Consider the following 16,301-nt stretch of genomic DNA (forward strand, 5'->3'; position numbering starts at 1 on the left):
ATGTTTTACAAGAAAAGTATCATTGAGAGCCAAAGTAGGCCACCTTCAGTTTTATGGAGAAATTAACTTCTAAAGTTCAGAGTCATTAACAGCTTATTCCGTATCAGATTTCGCAACTGTTGCTAGACTAACGCAATGCAAAGCATGCATAAATCAGTCACTTCTAATACTACCTAGGTACTGTTGCAAATTAAAATGCAGATTATTCTTGCGTTGACGCAAACACTTACAGAAATTACCTCCACGGTAATTGAAGTTTTCCGTACCTGGGGAGTGCTGGAATTTCGAAACTGCAGGATTTGGTAATTTGCAGGATTTGTTATACTATATGTGCTGTATATATTTAACAGAAAATGACTTACCGTTTTTTAAGGTATACTTTCGGGGAGGGGGAGGTCTTTGTACCTCCGGAGATATGAAAAATTAAATTGCTATTGTCAATATACCTAAATGGTGTCCTACTGTAGCCTCCATATATTTTAAATTCCCCTTTCCGGACTTACAAAATTTTCTGGAAGAAAGTATGATGCCTACAGCAAATAATAAAATGAGCAGGAATCCTTGTTGGCAGATACAAGTATGATCCAACAGATTAGCGTCATGAAAACATAAATGACACCTTGACATCATATACAAGGGTTGGATTTTTAGTAATGGCAACAGCGGTATATCTTGAGAAATAGAGGTGAGGTGATTTTGAGTTTAGCGTCCCGTTGAGCAGCGAGGCTATATGAGACGTGGACCTACTGATTAACGTGGAATCCGAACATGAGCTTCCGCCGGGAATCGAACCCGGGCCTCCCACGCCAAAGGCGCGTACGCTATCCACTTAGCCACGGGGGAGCTCTATCTTGAGAAATAGAGTACTTACCAGGTTCGATGCAGTTGGCAATGCCTAATCTCTGGATAGTGCGGATGGAGCGATCGGTCGCCAGGAAGAGATCATCAACTGTACGGAAGCGTGTTCAACGAAGTGGTTCCTTCATCTTCGGGAGAGGTCGTAGTCGCAGGGACTTAAATCTGGAGAATACGGATGTTGATACAGCACTTTCCAGCCCCAACGATGCAACAGATCAGTGGCCGCATCTGCTGAATGTGCTCTTGCATTGTCATGCAGAATGATGGGTGGGCTCGTCAGGAAATGGCGTTGTTTTCGTCGTACAGCTGCTCGCAGATTGTTTTGCAAAAAATGGCAGTAGTACTCTAGACTAACGGCGTGTCCTTGAGAGTCGCTATGGTTTATGATTACAGCATCCTAGTCGCATGCAATGATGTGCATGGCTTTCACATTGGTTGGGGTATTTCGAACTGTTGTTTTTCTGGGTGACCCATGATGACGCCACTCGTTTGATTGTTGTTTCAGCTGTGGTTCATACGCTCTGGCCCAGGCCTCACCTTCACGTTGATATCGCTCCAAATGTGTTCAAGCGGCATTATATCGCAGCCACTTGTGTTGTTCAGTCAGATCATGTGGAACCCACCTTGAGGTGATTTTACACAATCCCTGGTTCTTCAGAATTTTCAGCACAGTCGAATGCGCTAGTCCTGTATCGTTGGCTAATTGACAAATCGTGGCGTTCCGTTCCGCTAGCACTAACGCGTTCACGTTTTGCATTCAAATACTTACAAGAGAATGGCCGGAGTGAGGCATGTCTGTAACATTTTGACGTCCGTTATTAAAGGCTTTGACTCACTTCGCTACTGTACGGTATGGTAATGGAACGCAAACATCTTGCAATACTTCGTAGCACTGTTTTGCATTCCTACTTCTAGTGCATTCATTTTTCAACCAGCTCCTCTGATCTTGCTTCGTAAACATGACTGTATTCCGCGAGCACTCACGTAAGGTGATTGTAGTAGTCCAGCCACGAGCACTCACTCAGAATTGCCTTCAAACTGCTGGCGCTGCGCGAGCATGGAGCGGAGGGCAGACGAGTTCATGTGCCCTGAGGGAGGGTCGGCATCTAACCTACCGCTGATATGGATTGCCTTGTTCCCGAGTATATGTATAGCGGTGTTGCCATTACTAAAAATCCAACCCTTGTGTATATACGTACATCGTTTAATTTGTAAGAGTGAATGTTTTTTTTTTTTTTTTTTTTTTCAAAATGGTCATGAAGTACGGGCGCGCCTTTTGATCATGAATTATATTTAAGAATGAGAACATATAAGCATGGCATATTATCTTGTCTCACCTTACTACTTTCTTTTCGTCGATGAGTTTACGTTAATGTGATAACATGTTATGTGCTTAAACAGTTCGTGGAAGTAACACTAGATGACAAGTGACTTTATAATGACATGGCGGGGCCTAGTGGAGGTAGGAGGAACTAACATTCAGTCACGTTGTGCAATTAAGGAAATTATCGCTGTAGTGCAATATCTAATGTAAGTAGAATATCTCCTTAGTAGTAGAGTAGTAGTTCAGTATCTAATGTAAGTGACGAGGGTAAATACAACCGAAGAAAATATTCCTAGAAATATGAAACTCCTTCTTAAATCCGCCACTAACAGAATCACAAGGAAGTAGCAGTAACTTAATTACCGTCGAATTTTGAGATGGCCCACTCTGATTCATAAGTTCAGATTATAAAAATAAATAAAATAAAAAAAAATACTGATGTTCTATGAACTCTACATACTACATCTTGTAATAGACTACCACAATGCTAAGAAGGTATACTATCAGGTTGTCTAGAAAGTATTGCGCCTTTAGAGTTCAAAATTGTACGAATTCCAACACTTTTCGCAAATTATTAGCTTCATTTGTTAGCTGTCGAATGACATTAGCCCTGACCTGCTGCAACCTGATTTGGTTAGGCCATCTGGTGTGCAAAAGGCTCACTACTTATAGACTACCTGATAGTAGAGAAAATACTAAATAATTTTCTAAGTTCACTTTCATGTCTCATAAGCTCGTAACAGTGGCGTATTTACGATTTTGTTTCGGGGAGGCCTTTGCTAACTTTCTGGGGGGGGGCTTTGCCTGAAAATGTGAAAATTCTGCAAGATATTTCATATACTTTACTATAGTAAGTAAGATTTCGGGGGGGGCTTAAGCCCGGAAGCCCCCCCCCCTAAATACGCCACTGGCTCGTAACATAGCAATTTACTATCTTGTGTTCACTAGTCTAAGTTTTAATTAATTATTGTACAAAATGAGAGAGATGCGGCTTCTATCTTCATCTTATCTTTTAGTTATAGAAATAACACAAGTACAGGGTGCGGGACGTAAAACCGTCCCGTCATAATATGGCATATTGCGTTTTTGGCGACAATTAAATTATTTTCAGCTTCCTACCAAGAGAGGAGTATAAAGTACATCCATAAGTAATATTTGCCTAAACCATTATCTTATGAAACAAATCATAGTGCTTTGTTTCTGTAAACAGTAAAACAAGAGGGGTCTTACGCAGAATTGTTTTGGCGTACGATTAACGTCATACTAAAGGCCTGACCATTGCAGGAAACATGTTAGTCCAACTTTAGTATGGCACTAATCACGTTTCAAAACGACTCTGCATAATTCCCGAGATGTCCTTACAGTGTGGTGCAATTGTAAACTCAATACCTAGTACAAATCAGTATTACTTTTGGGTGCAAATCAATGTGGTATATTCTTAATCATCATTGTGGAATTAAAAACTGTCATCAAAATCCTCCAACAGATCGTCGTAACATTCCATTGGATTCGAATTTATGCGGTAAGTCTGAAAAATAGAAAAAAAGTTTTATGTTAACACAATGTCTTTGCATATAACAGTGTATTATATACAAGGTGGGCATTAAGACATTTGAAATGAATTGAAGACCTCAGGGGAAAATAATGATATCCCACACTGACATGATTTTAAGGTACACAGCTTTGAATATTTGGGTACGTAGTGAACACTATTGAAAAACCTATAAGGAATTGGCCATATCTCTGTCATTTGTTGACCGAACTCGGTAGTTCTTTGAGGGATAACAGATCCACCGGCGTCAAGCAGCATAAGCTGTTTCAGGTACGTAGCCAGGATTTCGTAATAGGGGGGTCCGTGACGAAATACTGTGGTTACATACCAGGGGCTCGGTCATTCTAAACTATTTTAGTGGAAGCCAGAATTTCGTAATGGGTAGGGGATATGACATGAAATAGTGTGATTACACACCAGGGGCTCGATGAATCTAAACTATTTTAGTGGCAACATACGCATATTGATTTGTTAGGAAAATAAAATGAGGGTATGTTAGTAAGTATTTTAATAAGAAACTATGAAAAAACTATGAAAGGTATTGAAAAGGATGTTTCCGAGGTCATTCGAATTGAATTCGGTTCTTGTCTTCTTTCTTCTTCTTTTTCTTATCTTCGTTTAATGCCGTCAAGGATAGCAACGAGGTCTCTTTCGGCAGTAAAGACATCCTACAAAATGGATTATACTATGGCCGCTATGTCTCTGGCTCTGACACTTCTGCACGTGGACAAAACAATGTTGCCAATTTGTCGTGGGTTTAACCGCACACGCTAAGAATAAACAGAAAAAGCAAACAAATACAACCGAAATGAATTGCTTAATAAATGCTGAATTTTCATGGATTTTAAAAACATTTCGTGCAAGGAAACAAACTAAAAATAGCCAGAATTAAACATAAAGTAATCGAGAAAACTGACATACCTTCACTGCCTACATGTATTCGTCACTATCGATAGGTTGAACTCCACAATCTTGAAATAATTCGTCAGAGTTAACTGCCGAAATATCTTCTTCATCGTCACTGTCGTCGCTGCTATCGTCACCATCACCCAATTTTATGATTAAATCTTCTACAGTTTGTTCGAAGACACCTTCAGCTTCCCAAGCTTGCTGCATAATTTTCCACGTATGTTCAACGGCGTTTTTCCAATTATTCGGGGACACTTTCTCGATCGCCTCTATTACTAAATTTTTCACGTCATTTACACGAAATGTTTTATTATGTTGAGCCACATAACCTTTAACTTGAGCCCAAATTAACTCAATTGGGTTAAAATGGCAATGATATGGTGGAAGTCGAATAACTGTATGCCCGTGAGCCTCAGCAATTCCATCGATTTCATATGATGGCTGTCTTGGCTTATAGATTTTTAATAATGCTATTAATTCGGCTTTTTTCATATCTGGTGATACTCCAGGAACATTATTTTTTTCAAGCCACCTTATCATGTCCTCCTTTTTGCTGTTCGTATTTGGAGGTTTATTCGTTTGAACGGAATGATAGGCCGCGTTATCAAGCACGATTACAGAATTCTCGTTAATATTTGGAAGTAGACTATTAACAAACCAGTCTTTGAAAGTTGTGGAATTCATTTCCTCGTGATAATCACGAGTGCTCTTTGATTTAAAAAGCAACATTGCCTCAGGTACAAATCCGCGCACAGTCCCGGCATGAAGCAAAATAAGTCGACTTCCCTTCCCAATAGGCGTCTTCATTGTCCCTTCGGATGTGTCGTCTGTCCACGCACTGCTTCTCGTGTGTCCTGCGTTCACCCATGTTTCGTCCAACCACACTAAGGTTTCCGGGTTCATTTTCATCATCACTCTCAGAAATTTGCATCGAGCCGCAACAATATCGCTTGTTTCCATAAGAACTTTTCTTCCAGAGAATTTCTTCCACCTAAAACCAATTTGCCTTAACATAACACTCAAGCTTGTTTTCCCTCCCTCGAAAAGCCCTGCTTCTTTCAAGGACTTCAGAAGCTTACCGCGAGTCGGGAATTCTTTTCTTATATAATATTGATAAATGTGTTGCCTTATTGCGTCATTCTGGAAACGATCTAGAGACGTTTTAACATTGGGCCGATTTCTTTTTTTTGCCTGGAGTAACCAAAACTGCCGAGGGAGAATTCAGTTCTTCGGGACATTTTTCTTTTGTTATGTTCTTAACAGTAGACTTTCCCACACGAAGGGCGTCAGCCACTCTGTCCACCACCCTCGTGACAGGGAGAAGAGGGCCACCATTATCGCGCTCTTTCTCGAAATATTCACGAAGTCTGTATATCAATTCTCGGCTTTGTCCTTTATACACACCTATTTTTTTTGCCTTCGGTTCTGAAGAACTAGCCATTGTCACTATGTAATTACAATATTCTTAACAACACACCCAAACACACAAAAAGAAAAGAAAAACACAAAGTCGCAATAACCAAACACAATCTCAAAGCACTTTTCACTCAACTATGCACAAACAAAAGGGAGAACACGAAGCGGCAACAACGACTTGTTTCCATGTCAGAGCGGTGACAGCTCGGTCACTCATTGGTCCTTATGGGGGTGTGTCAATGTAGTATCAACCCTCGCTTTCTTTTTCGCATAGCTGTCAGAGCCAGAGATACAGCGGCCGTAGTATAGTGTTGTCGCAAAATTGAAAATTTCTTTAACAAGTGTAACTGGAATCTATGTTGTCAGGTTCATATTATTGGTGATTGTGGGCATTTCTTAAGTTCTACCTGAGAGTATATCTGATGGAACCCATTTATCGATCGCCATTTGTAGTCCATAGGATTAGCATGGAGCTAGATGAAATTCGGAATGCTCCGTTCCAATAATATCCATTTTCAACTTGACCTTCCCGTTTTCTCCATACAAAGCTTCTCATAAGAAAGAGTAACCAAACGCTTACTATAACTTTATTCTTATAACGCTGATCTTTTCTCGTTTGTTTTTGTTTCATCCTTCCTTATTTTTTTCATTTCTTGTTCCGAAGGGGGGGGGGGGGTCCGGACCACCCCTTGGCTACTTGGCTGGCTGTTTCACTTATTTTTCACGATTTTGAGGGTTATCATTAATTTCCCCCTAGGTCTTCAATCCATTTATCAAGTACAAAACTATGAAAATATTTGAAGTTACGAGTATATCATAACATTAAGTTAAGTTACCTGAATCAAGTTTCATAGTGTCCTTCGTTTTCAATGCACAAATTATGTATTTTAAGCACAGAAGGACATACAACATTACTAATGTTGCTGGATGATAAGTAGTTAGGGGTGGTTACTTCTAGCGCATTTCCTCCTCCCACTCCTAACTAACAAAAACTATGAAGCCGCCACTGTGCACTTTAACACAGAGGGATACCCCAAAGTGAGATTGAATATGCTTTTATGACATTTAAAATCATAAAAACTTACATCTAAAAACTTACAATGGAATCCTACACAAAATATATTAACTCAATAAGAAGGAATACATATAGCTTCGGAACAGGTGATCTGTCACTGATTCATTTTGAACGATTCCAGTACTAACATTGGAACATCACAACACGAGATCATAAGAAGTAGGTTAAATAAATATGTTTAAAAAAACAGAGTTTATTTCAGCAAAACTGCCGTCGCAGAAATCCTAGGATCCATCTGAGAGGTCAGCGCTGATGTTGTTGTTTTCCCCCAGATAGATCCTAGGATTTTTTGTTCAATTTCTATGTGCCTTTCTTCTTTCTTTCCTTCCTTCCTTCCTTTGAGGTCTGTAAGCGAACTTGTGGCTTTCCACCCAGCCTCAGTATAGCTACCTATCTGAATACGAGTCACAACATTCACCCACACAGCTCAAAATCTTATTGCATCCATCCCATCCCATCCCTGGCGCCAGGTTCCCCTTCCTTCCCCCTTCCTTCCCCACCTTTTGCTGTCCCAAGTAACAGAGACGCCCAGCCATATCCACACATGAGTCAGAGGTGAGGACACTGTAACCATCTGTGATGAAAGACAGCAGTATAGCTCAGTTCACTTTACAGTTCCTTGAGAAATTACAAATTTATACCCCGGCCGCAGATATAAATTTGCAATTCCATGGCGAGGATTCGAACCTACGTTATCAGTTTACGAACCACAAGCTTTATGGAACTGCGCGCTAACCAACTGAGCTACGGGTTAACGCTGTATATAGGAGAAAATCGGTCCTTATATGAACAAATACTTCTACAAGTAACGCCATCTATTAGCAAAGTGATAAACTAAATGGTATGTAACGCCATCTATTGAGTAGGTGAGTAACTGCTTGAATATGTTCACCTGCCCGGCAAATTTAAAACGAAAAATAAGAAAATTGTGGATATCTTGGTTCCTATAAGAGATAGAGGGTTGATATTTAATTTTTGGCAATTAGTGTTTGGCTGACCCATAAGTGTTGCCAACCTATAAAATTAAAAAATCACTAAGTCTAGTAACAAATTTGGTCCTAAGTTTCCAACACTGCAAAAATAAAAAATACGAGCATAATCTACACAAAATTCTAAGACTTTTTTAAAGAATAACATTTTCCCGAAAACTCAAAAATAAACCCGTAAAAATTCCCGAAATTTAGAATTGGCTATAACATCGTCAAATATTAACCGATTTTCAAAATTCAAACGTCAATCAATAGAGAAATAAATTTAATTTTTTTGAATGTATTGTAGGTTGCATAACTTTAAGGATATTATTTAAAAACTCAAATAAATCTCTTATTTATGTATGGATATTTAAAATTCGAATGACATTCAAAAGTACTGCTTCTCCTTATGCATTGTGTATGTTTAAAGATCTCAGTTTTATGGCTTTATAACCATAAAACACTTAGAACATACTCAAAATTACAAGTTCGGATACTGATAATGAAATCTTCTGCTAACCTCGTTCTCTATGGGAAACAATGACTTCTTAAACTCTGTCCACTGATCATAATTCAAGCTGAATAGACAGCCGTTAATATCAAAAACAACTTGAACTTCGGTTTGCACATTTTTCACAATTACATTGAAATTGTTAGTAAGTATAAACTTCTTTTGGGGGTCCATTCTAATCACTCCATTTTTTACTTCTGACAAAATATTTCTGTTCATTTTTGTTATTTTTTGAATTCACAAAACCAATCCTCATTTGAAATTTACATACAGAACTCAACAGTTGGATAGTTACCTTTTAGACCAGTATATTTGAATTTTAATCCATCTTTAACGATCTCATCAATCATTTTATCTGTTAAGTGTTTTGTAAATCTAGGTGGAAGAAAAACCTTGAACTTCTCACACTCGACCAAAATGCTCTTTCCAAACTTAGTTTTAATCTTTTCCATTTTTACAATTTTATATTCCGTATTTAATTCTAATTCTCTTAATCCAATAACCTGTTTTTGTTCAAGACTTCCAAGCTTGTTTAAAAAATCAACGTGTTTTGCCATCGTATTTATTATATAGAAAATCAATGAACACTTTTCAATTTTTATCTTCACCAAAAAATATTTAATCATTTTTATCAATTTCGTTTTATGGAAAAACCCATAAAACAATCGTTAATGAAAACAGTTTGAGGATGCAAGGGTATCTTTTCAATACCCTTTAAAGTCGAATACTGTTTTTTGATATTTTTCTCTTACATGGTCGCATATGGCTAACTGATAAAGGGTCAGTAATACTGGACCTTAGATTCTTGAACCGTGGGGTGAGCAAAACGCTCACCCTTAAAATCTCTATATGTCCGTTGATATTTTGTTAACTATCTAAAACTCTTCTACTACTTTCTCATTCTTGGGATCATATGTAAAGTTCTTTCGCCCAATTAAAATCGCGTAACATATAGTATTAGCAGCCACAGCTTCTGCAAAGTCTACAACAATCTTTATGTTTGTTCTCTCATTTACCGATACATTCTTCCTCTTACTACAATTAATCACATACATTGGTCTGTTATCTATAAACTCTTTAGGATCATAGTACATTTCGGTGTTGCCACATGTTATTCTCTTAAACGCAGTATAATCTTCGTACATCTTAAAATAATCCTTGTTAGCAATATCTAAGTTTCTTGATTCTTTTGGAAATACCTCATTCCTCCCATTTTTAAGATAGATATTCTTTACCTTACAATGATCAAACTTACTTGCATCTGCTGTTTGTTTGCCACTTCTATCAGTTTGAAACATTACAACTACGAAATTAGGCATATCAAATTGTCTAGAATTAAATTGAGTAGTAACATCAAACTCTAAGAAAGAACCTACAACAGTCTTTTGAACACATTGATAAGTATGGAATGAAAACATTATTTTAGGTTCTTTAAGAATATTCAACTTTAACTTGTTTTCATAATTAGATTCGTATTCAACAATAGGCATTCTTATCTCCATACTTTTTATTGTTATTTTTCCATCATGAGGCGCTGCCCCTGATCCAGTCCATTTGTACAAGACATCGTTATTGTTGTTAGAAGTTGATGGATGAAAATAAGATTAATCACTACTCAACCTATAGTGGTAAGAAAGCTTCTGTTGTTGAGAGATTTAATCGAACACTTAAACAAAACATGTGGAAAAGGTTCACAACACAAGGGAATTACAAATGGATAGAGATATTACCAACACTAGTTAAAGAGTATAATCATCAAATTCATAGAACAATTGGTTTAAAGCCTATAGAAGTTAATAAGAAGAATGAGCAAACAATATTGGAGAAAGTGTATCAAAAAGAATATAAGCGTGTTAAGCTCAAATACAAGTTAGATGATCATGTTCGTATAAGTAAGTCGAAAGGGTTATTTGAGAAAGGATATACACCTAATTGGTCAACAGAAGTATTTGTTATTAGTGAAGTTATTCCATCCAATCCACCTACATATAGAATTAAAGATTTAGAAAAAGAGGATGTGCAAGGTAGATTTTACGAACCAGAACTATTAAAGACGAAGCATAAAGATGAATACTTGGTGGAAAAGGTGTTGAGAAAGAAAGGTGATAGAGTATATGTTAAATGGCTAGGGTTTGATGATTCGCATAATAGTTGGGTAGATAAGAGTAATGTTGTAGTGTAAATATAAATGTTGTCTTTTATGGAATAATAGCCATAAAAGGATAGTTTGAACGAGATAAGGGGGTAACGAAACGTTACCCCTCATAGCATATATTTTCAGCGCTGGTATTATAGGAGATGAAATTATCAAAAAAGACGATGGGAACGATTCTACCAACCGCTCTATGTACACAATCAAAAGGTGGAGAAAGGCTTGATAACTGTTGAGAAATAAAGAATCAAAAGAACTAATAGATTATATTTCAAGGGCCGATCAAATCTTTCAAAAAATTAGCTGGCTTACATCTAAGCCAGCAAAACTATACTTGATATGACAAGATGGTGAATGAGAATTTATTTGTGTGGATAAAAACTCCGAAAATGATTAAATCAACATTTTTATATAATAAATATGAGCACTATGGATAATTGTCTTAGTTTAAATGATATTTGCTATGAACAGATGAAAGGTAATTATTGGTATGGTATTTTTGGTGATTTCAAGTTGATTATAGATAAGAGCACTGGATATTTTAACGCTACTAAACTGTGTCAGAGTGGTGGTAAAAGGTTTGATCACTGGTTAAGGAACAAAGAATCAAAGGAATTGATAAAAAAATTAGAAGAAAAGTATCAGTCTAAAAAAATATATTACATGATTTTAGGAGGAAGACAAAGGATAATCACAGGTACATATGTTCATCCGGACTTGTTCCAAGAAATAAAAAGATGGTCTCAATTGAAAAAAGATAATGATAAGTCAGGTTTTGTTTATATAGCAACTACCAAACAGCACCAAGAGAAGAATATATATAAAGTGGGTTATACAAAAAACCTTGAACAACGCCTAGGTCAGTTTAATGAGTTTAGACTTGACTTTGAATTATTTTATTATGAAGAAACCTACAAGACAAATGATGCTAAAAAGTTAGAGTCACTTGTGCATGAACAATTAGATGAATTTAAATATAAAGGCGAATTTTTCAAGTGTGAACTCAACACGATCAAAGAAGTTATAGAAGAAATTCGAGATGATGAAGTAATCGAAAAATTAAAAGGATTGGAGTTAAAAGATGAATAGGTGTAAAAAGGTAAGGGTAATGAGTTTTGGACATCACTATCAGAAGAAGAATTGATTAACAGTATAAATCGCTTGTATGATAGATTATTATCTGATAATTAAGGTTACAAGGGGGCCACCAGCACTGGACCTCTTTCAAACATACAACCTCATACAATTTTCAGCGAGAAAATACTTGACATTTTGGACCTCCGAATACAGAGGGGCTAAAAATTTTCTGAAATTTAGTACCATCTGCTTGCTTCTTTTGTTTTGTGTTTGTATAAAGAAGTTTGGTTTCGCTGTGTGGGATCTTGCACATGGGGAAATAAGTTCCTCCGAAGCTAGGAATTTTAGAAACTCGTTTTACACAGTAAGACTAGCTGGTAACGAAAATGAAGTTAAAAATAAAAATTTTCTATATAATAAATATGAGTGCTATGGATAGTTCACTTAGCTTAAACGATATTTGTTATGAACAGATTAAAGATAACTATTGGTATGGTCTGTTTGGAGATTTTAAATTGATTATAGATAAGAACACTGGATACTTTAACGCTACCAAGTTGTGTCAGAGTGCTGGTAAAAGGTTCAGAGATTGGAAATGTAGCAAACATAGCATAGAGTTGGTCTCTTACATAAATCAAAGCCGGTGCGGGATATCTGGCGCCGGCTACGATTGTAATGTAAATATAAATGTTTGTCTTTTATGGAATAATAGCCATAAAAGCTAATCAAAAATGAAATAAATAATTATTTTTAAATAATAAATATGAGTAGTATGGATAGTTCACTTAGTCTAAATGATATTTGCTACGAACAGATTAAAGATGATTACTGGTATGGTATTTTTGGTGATTTCAAGTTGATTATAGATAAGAGTACAGGATACTTCAATGCTACCAAGTTGTGTCAAGATGGTGGTAAAGAGTTTAAAAATTGGTTTCAAAATAAAGATTCTAAAGAACTAATAGCATACATTTCCAGCGCTGGAATTCCAGCTGTAGAAATTATCAAAAAAGTAGCAGGAGGTAAAGGTGAAGCATGGAATGAAATAAGAGGAACATATGTTTGTAAAGAATTGATTCTAGATATATCACGGTGGTTATCTCCAGAGTTTTATCTTAAATGTAATCAAATCATTATTAACTACTTCGTTAAAGACTTTCAACAGCTATACCTTACTAGCAACGATCAGCTTCAAACAAGAGTAGAAGAGATAGAACAACAAATGGAGCAATTACGATTGCACAATCAAGAACTAGAAAGCAAAGTTGATTATCTTAAAACAGTTGCAGCCCCATATACAGAAGATCCAGGAAAGATACATAGGCTATTCATTATCAAGAAAAACCTTACTAAAGAACAACTTGAAAATATACTCTTTTACTATGACGAAGAAGAACGAGATCAAAAAGAAAGAATAGAACGATATAAGTATTGGGTTGGAAGAGTACAAACATGCAATTGTGAAAGTAGGATTAAACAACTCAAACTTAAGTATCCAAGTATGAGTATTCTGCTTAACGTCGACGATCCAAACTCTGTCAACTTATACAACAGAGCTAAAGAAAGATATGATGTTAAGATAACTTGGCACGGTTCGCATATGAACACAGATTTAAGTGATATAGATCTTGTTGACAGGTTTATTCAGTTAAGAGACATTTAAGTATAAAAAACGAGAAACTAAATATGCTATTGCTTTTATGGGTTAACCCATCAAAGTACAATTTAAGTGTTAAACATTAAACAAACCATCTGTTATAACACCGAATGCTAAATTCAATATACTACCTAAATCAGGATTATTATGATATTTTCTTATTATGGCTCTCCAATCTACGTAATGTCTAAATATATATATAAAATCTACAGAGAGGTCTTGATAAATTGAAATGTTTTGCCAATGAACTTTGTCTTTAAACTCCTCAATAAATCCTTCTGTTAAATTTTGAGACATTGAAATCATTTCCCAATCTACTTTGTCAGCGTAATCTCTTATAAGGTTTTCTGATAATTGATGAGTTCCAGATAAGCACCACCAATGAACTCTATCTGCATGTTTTCGTATAAAGGCTTCAGAGAGTTTGTTTTTATAAGATATAGCATGAAAATCAACTTTATCTATAAACTCATTAATAAATTCTTCATATAGCTTTTGATTATACGATACTTCTTTCCAATCAACTCTATCTGCAAATTCTCTTATAAAGTTTTCTGATAAGTCTTGGCTTCCTGAAATAATCTCCCAATCAACTTTATCTGCAAATTCTCTTATAAACTCTTCCGATAACTTTTTCCATAAACATATTTCAATCAAATTAACTTTCTCCTGATATTTGCGTATGAAGTCTTCTGTAATGTGATCATAGTTATATTCCTCCTCATAATCATCATAGCCTATAGATAGCCATTGTTCATCAGTCAGTGAATCTAATATTTCATCAGACAAGTTCATAACGTTCGCATAGAGAATGTTTTGTATAAGAAATGAGTTGTTTTCTTTAGTGGCTTTCTTGAACAAATGATCTAACATACCTATGGACACGCTAAAATTTATTTTGTCTTCATCATTATAACCACCAATATCTGAATATTTACATACACAATCAAATACAGGTTTGTAAGATAATATTTCCTTAGCAGTAGTCATGTTCTTTTTTATTCTTAGATTTTTAAAATTTATTTCATTTTTGTTGGTTTGTATATAATAAATATGGAGAAAGAATTTGATTTATTACATGATAGACTTAGCCTTATTCATGAAGATCTTAAACTTTTAGCAGCACTACTAGAGAAGCAAATACTGTTAAAGGAAAAAGAATTATTAATAATGCAACAAAAAACATCTGATTTGAGTAGTGATGATGAATATAAATATGGTAGTGATGATTATGATGATGATGAGTAAGTTTACAAAAATGATTTAATTTTAATGTGTATATGTGACTTTGATGGGTTATTCCCATGAAAGCCGTGTTCTAATACAACGCGTAATATGTAGACAATGGCAGGGGTGTACAATGTTAAGCGTTGTACTAGGACAAATGAAAATGAACTGAAATAATCCGGTGAAGATAAAAATTGAAGATTTTCTATATAATAAATAAGATGAGTAATTATAGTAGATTTACCGTAGTAGAGTTAAGACGACAATGTAAAGAGAGGGGAATCAGAAGATATTCCCGATTAAGAAAAGCAGAACTGATAGACCTTAAACAATATGACGATGAACAAAGCAGAAGGCAGATTAGAAATATATTCCCCTTTAAACAAGAAGTATTTGAAGAACCAAGAATCAAAGTTGAACCACAACCAATCGATGTAAAACGCCAGAACATTGCATTAAAATCAAGATTAGAAACATGGAGATTTACAACAGATTACAAACCACAAGATCCACTTGAACAATATATTACTGCAACATCTAAAGCCATATCAAACAGATTACAAATTAGCTTAAGTAAACATAGTTCATTAAAAGCTAATCTTTATATAAGTTGTACATATAAAAAAGGTGAAGAAACTCAAAACTTCTATTTTAACACTGAAAACCAGGAAATATACCGATCAAGTAATCTAAAGGAAGAAATAACTAAGATGAAACAAAGATTAAGAACAAGAATGGATGAGTTCCAAGCCAGAGGTTCTGGTTGGGCTCTTATAAACATTAACTTTTTACAACTAGCAATCGCCAAATATACACCATATAGAGGATCAACATATATAGAATTACCTAAACAAATTCGAAACAAAAAGGCAGTAATTAATGTAAAGAATGAAGATGAGAAATGTTTCTTATATTCAATTTGTTCTGCACTATACCCAGTTAATAAAGATCCACAACGACCTTCCAAGTACAAGCAAGCCGTCAAATACTTACAAGAAAAATTAAAAAATATTCATTTTCCTGTAAAACTATGCGATATTCCAAGAGCTGAAAAATTACTTAATATTTCTATAAATGTTTATGCATATGATAAAGACTATTCAATCTATATACTACATCACACACAAAACAAGCAAGAAAATCATGTCAATTTATTATATGTAAAAGAACAAAATGAAGACCAAGTTAAAACACACTATTGTTGGATTAAAGATTTAAGCAGACTAGTATGTACACAGTTAACTAAAAAGAGAGCTCGAAAATATTTATGTGATAGATGTTTGTTATACTTTTACTCTCAAAACGCTTTAAATAAACATGAGCAAGATTGTTCGTTAAATGAGCCAGTAAAAATAATAATGCCTGAAGAAGGTAAATGTGTTGAATTTAAAAACTACCAATACATAATGAAAATGCCATTTGTGATTTATGCTGATTTTGAATGTTTGTTACATAAAGTTATGGGTTGTAAAGAATGTTATCCGGATAACGAGCCATGGAAAGACTATGGAGAATATTAGAAAGAGAGTTAATACCAAACTTGTAAGTGATGAGAAAAAATACGAGAAACTT

General features: G+C 35.4%; 1 protein-coding gene across 1 annotated transcript in view; it reads right to left on the minus strand.

The window, feature by feature from the left end:
• Positions 1-1,985: 1,985 nt before the first annotated feature.
• The window catches only part of LOC145669602 (uncharacterized), a 39,265-nt gene continuing 24,949 nt past the window's right edge, over positions 1,986-16,301 (minus strand). Inside the window, exon 4 of the mRNA XM_081737826.1 lies at positions 1,986-3,710. Coding sequence (XP_081593952.1) covers positions 3,639-3,710 — 72 coding nt within the window. The 3' untranslated portion in view covers positions 1,986-3,638. The remainder of the gene's footprint in view (positions 3,711-16,301) is intronic.

This window comes from Thermobia domestica, chromosome 14 (genome assembly GCF_964235325.1).
Source record: "Thermobia domestica chromosome 14, izTheDome1.hap1.1, whole genome shotgun sequence".
NCBI lineage: Eukaryota > Metazoa > Arthropoda > Insecta > Zygentoma > Lepismatidae > Thermobia > Thermobia domestica.